General features: G+C 39.0%; 1 protein-coding gene across 1 annotated transcript; it reads left to right on the top strand.

Annotated features, from left to right (window-relative positions):
- Nucleotides 1–945: 945 nt before the first annotated feature.
- LOC128210554 (aerolysin-like protein) lies at nucleotides 946–1953 on the top strand. Its single transcript, XM_052914903.1, has one exon. It carries the CDS (start codon nucleotides 946–948, stop codon nucleotides 1951–1953), a length of 1008 nt encoding a protein of 335 aa, XP_052770863.1.
- The last annotated feature ends 669 nt before the right edge of the window (nucleotides 1954–2622 follow it).

Below are 2622 nucleotides of genomic sequence, written 5' to 3'. Positions count from 1 at the left end.
TTTGGTCATAACTCGAACCTTCCCCTCATCATTAGTCGGTAATTAATATGCGTAAACATTTACTTTATAACTTGTGCATACCTTTACAGACAATTAACGAATTAAATATTAAGTTTCTTTTATATAAAACAGTCAATTTTCTTTCGGACAATTTGAACACTTCGTGTGGCACTTTCTCAGCTCATATACTAATTGACGAAGTTATAGTTGATAGCACATACCATACCATTTTATTGGAAACCAACAATAATGTTCAGGAATGTAAAACGTCGCTTATCGCACATGCCAAAAAAGGTCAAATCGAATTAGTAATCGTTCAAATGCGAATACACTGAACCATTCAGCAAAATTAAGGCTGATTGTAATCATATTGTGAGTACAAACTTATCTTTACAAGTAGTAAAGATATCTGAGGTACAAGTAGTATGTGTTGTGTGTGTCTGGATACTTCATATTATTGTGATATCATTTGAAAGGGTTTTATAAGTAGAGTCAGACAGTTTAAATGTTTTCTTGCCTTCAAATATTGCCAAAATGTGTTATTTTGTGTCCGCATTTACGTGACATTATAAACTAAAGATAAACAGCAATAATTTGTTTCGGTCATATATATCATTTATATATATATAGTAATTACCAAGCAAAACTGTTCAAATGATACCAAAATTATATTTGGTCATCAACATTTATCATTGTGGCCAACGGAAAAAACAACAAATGCTTCTTTATACACCGGACGCATTTAGCTTAATGATAGCTTTAACAGTATACTATTGTCACTCCATTGATATCCTTTTTATCTATATCCTTAACAGAATACTTAGCAATTGAACTTATCTTTTCCGTTTGCATGTTCGACTACTTGCCAGCAACATTACTTAAATGAGATGCCATCTCATTACATTGCCTTTTCCTCATTGCCCGTTGATCTCCCAGACAGCAAGGATGCCGTTTGTTTTTCCAGACAGCACTATTAGTAAAGATTATTTTACGGACAACAATGCTTCCGGCGGTGAAGGTGGTGCTCAGTTTGACTTTGTTAAATTAGACAAAGGAGCTGTATTGACAAAAATAAAAGCTTGGAAAGATGATTGGCTTATTTCGGGCGTTGAGGTTTGGATGAGTGACGGGAGTAGCAAATTAGTTGGCAAGCGCGCGGGAACGCCCGGTGAATTCACTTTCCGAGCCGGGGAACTGATAACGAAGCTAAATGTCCAAGCCAGTGGACCTTACTCATCGGTGTTATCGCGTCGGCGACTGGGTCCGATTTGGATAGAGACTGACAAACAACGATCCTGGGGAATATTTTCTCGCAATCTTACGGAAGACGGTCGTTATTGGCCAGACGTGGGTTCCGGTATCTGCTGTGGAATATTTGGAGGAGCAGGCGATGCTGTTGACCGTTTGGGGTTTGCAATGCTTCAAACTATTTCTCGAGCGACTTTGATGAACGTGAAATATCCTAAGTTGGATATGGAGATTGTTGCAAGTACGCCGACAACGGTGGCCCACCAGGTGTTTAGCAACGGCACAGCTCGTGAGCAGACTTTCGAGCTGAGTGGGTCAAGGAGCGTGACAATAAAAAGAGAATGGAGCATGACCGCGACCCTTTCTATGACCATTAGCGTAGAGGTGACCGCCGGAATACCGGCAGTTGCTTCAACAACGGATGGTTTCAGCTGGACCGTGTCGTCATCGGCCACACACTCAGTTTCAACATCCCATACGGAAACGAAGTCCTGGAAGTGGCCGCTGGTATGCCCACCGCATACGAAAATTCTCGGGGATGCAACGATGTACGCAGACGACATTGACACAGAGTACGAGGCCGAGATGGAGCTTAAATTGAAAAATGGAAAAACCTATCGCTACCATGCGAACGGCGTTTACAACGGCCTGAATGCCAGATCCGGCAACGTCACCGTTCAAAACTTGGGACCATATACACAATAGAAGTGTGAAAATCAATGCTGATTTTAAAAAAAAGAACGCAAAATGTTATGTAACACACTTTCTAAACATGCTTTGAATTGTGTATGCTTCATTTTTTAATGTGTATCTTTTAATTATTTCGACCAAATATTTCTTAATTGTACATTTATATTTAATGTGCACATAATATTGTTTGACCTCTTAAAATAAGTATTATACTGTATGATTTTATATAAACACAACGAAATAAATACCTGTGTAAACGACCAACTTGTTCTTTTGCATTTGGTTTGGATTCAATTACAAGTTTCTAAAGGAGAAATACACATTGCACTGGAAAAACCCATATATGGTTTATCTCTCAAAGCCCGTTCATCAAATCGAAAACTGCAATTAGATCACTTCACGCCAACAGGTGTTATTAAACTAGCCACGCCCACATCTTATTTAAAACTGGCACAACCAACATGTTCTAACACTAACCACGCCCGCAACTTATTTGAAACTAGCCACCCATCAGGTTATATAAGACTAGCTACATCCAAACATTATTTAAAACGACAACAGGTTATATGAAACTAGCCACACCAACAGGTTCTTTAAAACAAGCCACACCAACAGGTTCCATAAAACAAGAAGTGCAAATAGGTCATATGGTACTAACCACGCCCACAGGTTCTATAAAACTAG

This window comes from Mya arenaria, chromosome 12, assembly GCF_026914265.1.
Source record: "Mya arenaria isolate MELC-2E11 chromosome 12, ASM2691426v1".
NCBI classification, from domain to species: domain Eukaryota; kingdom Metazoa; phylum Mollusca; class Bivalvia; order Myida; family Myidae; genus Mya; species Mya arenaria.
The sequence above is the reverse complement of the archived record's forward strand: the minus strand, read 5'-3'. Positions and strand labels throughout refer to the sequence as shown.

Bases quoted from the DNA above. Each gene is read 5' to 3' on its own strand.
- LOC128210554 (XM_052914903.1), top strand. From the start codon at position 946: ATGCCGTTTGTTTTTCCAGACAGCACTATTAGTAAAGATTATTTTACG.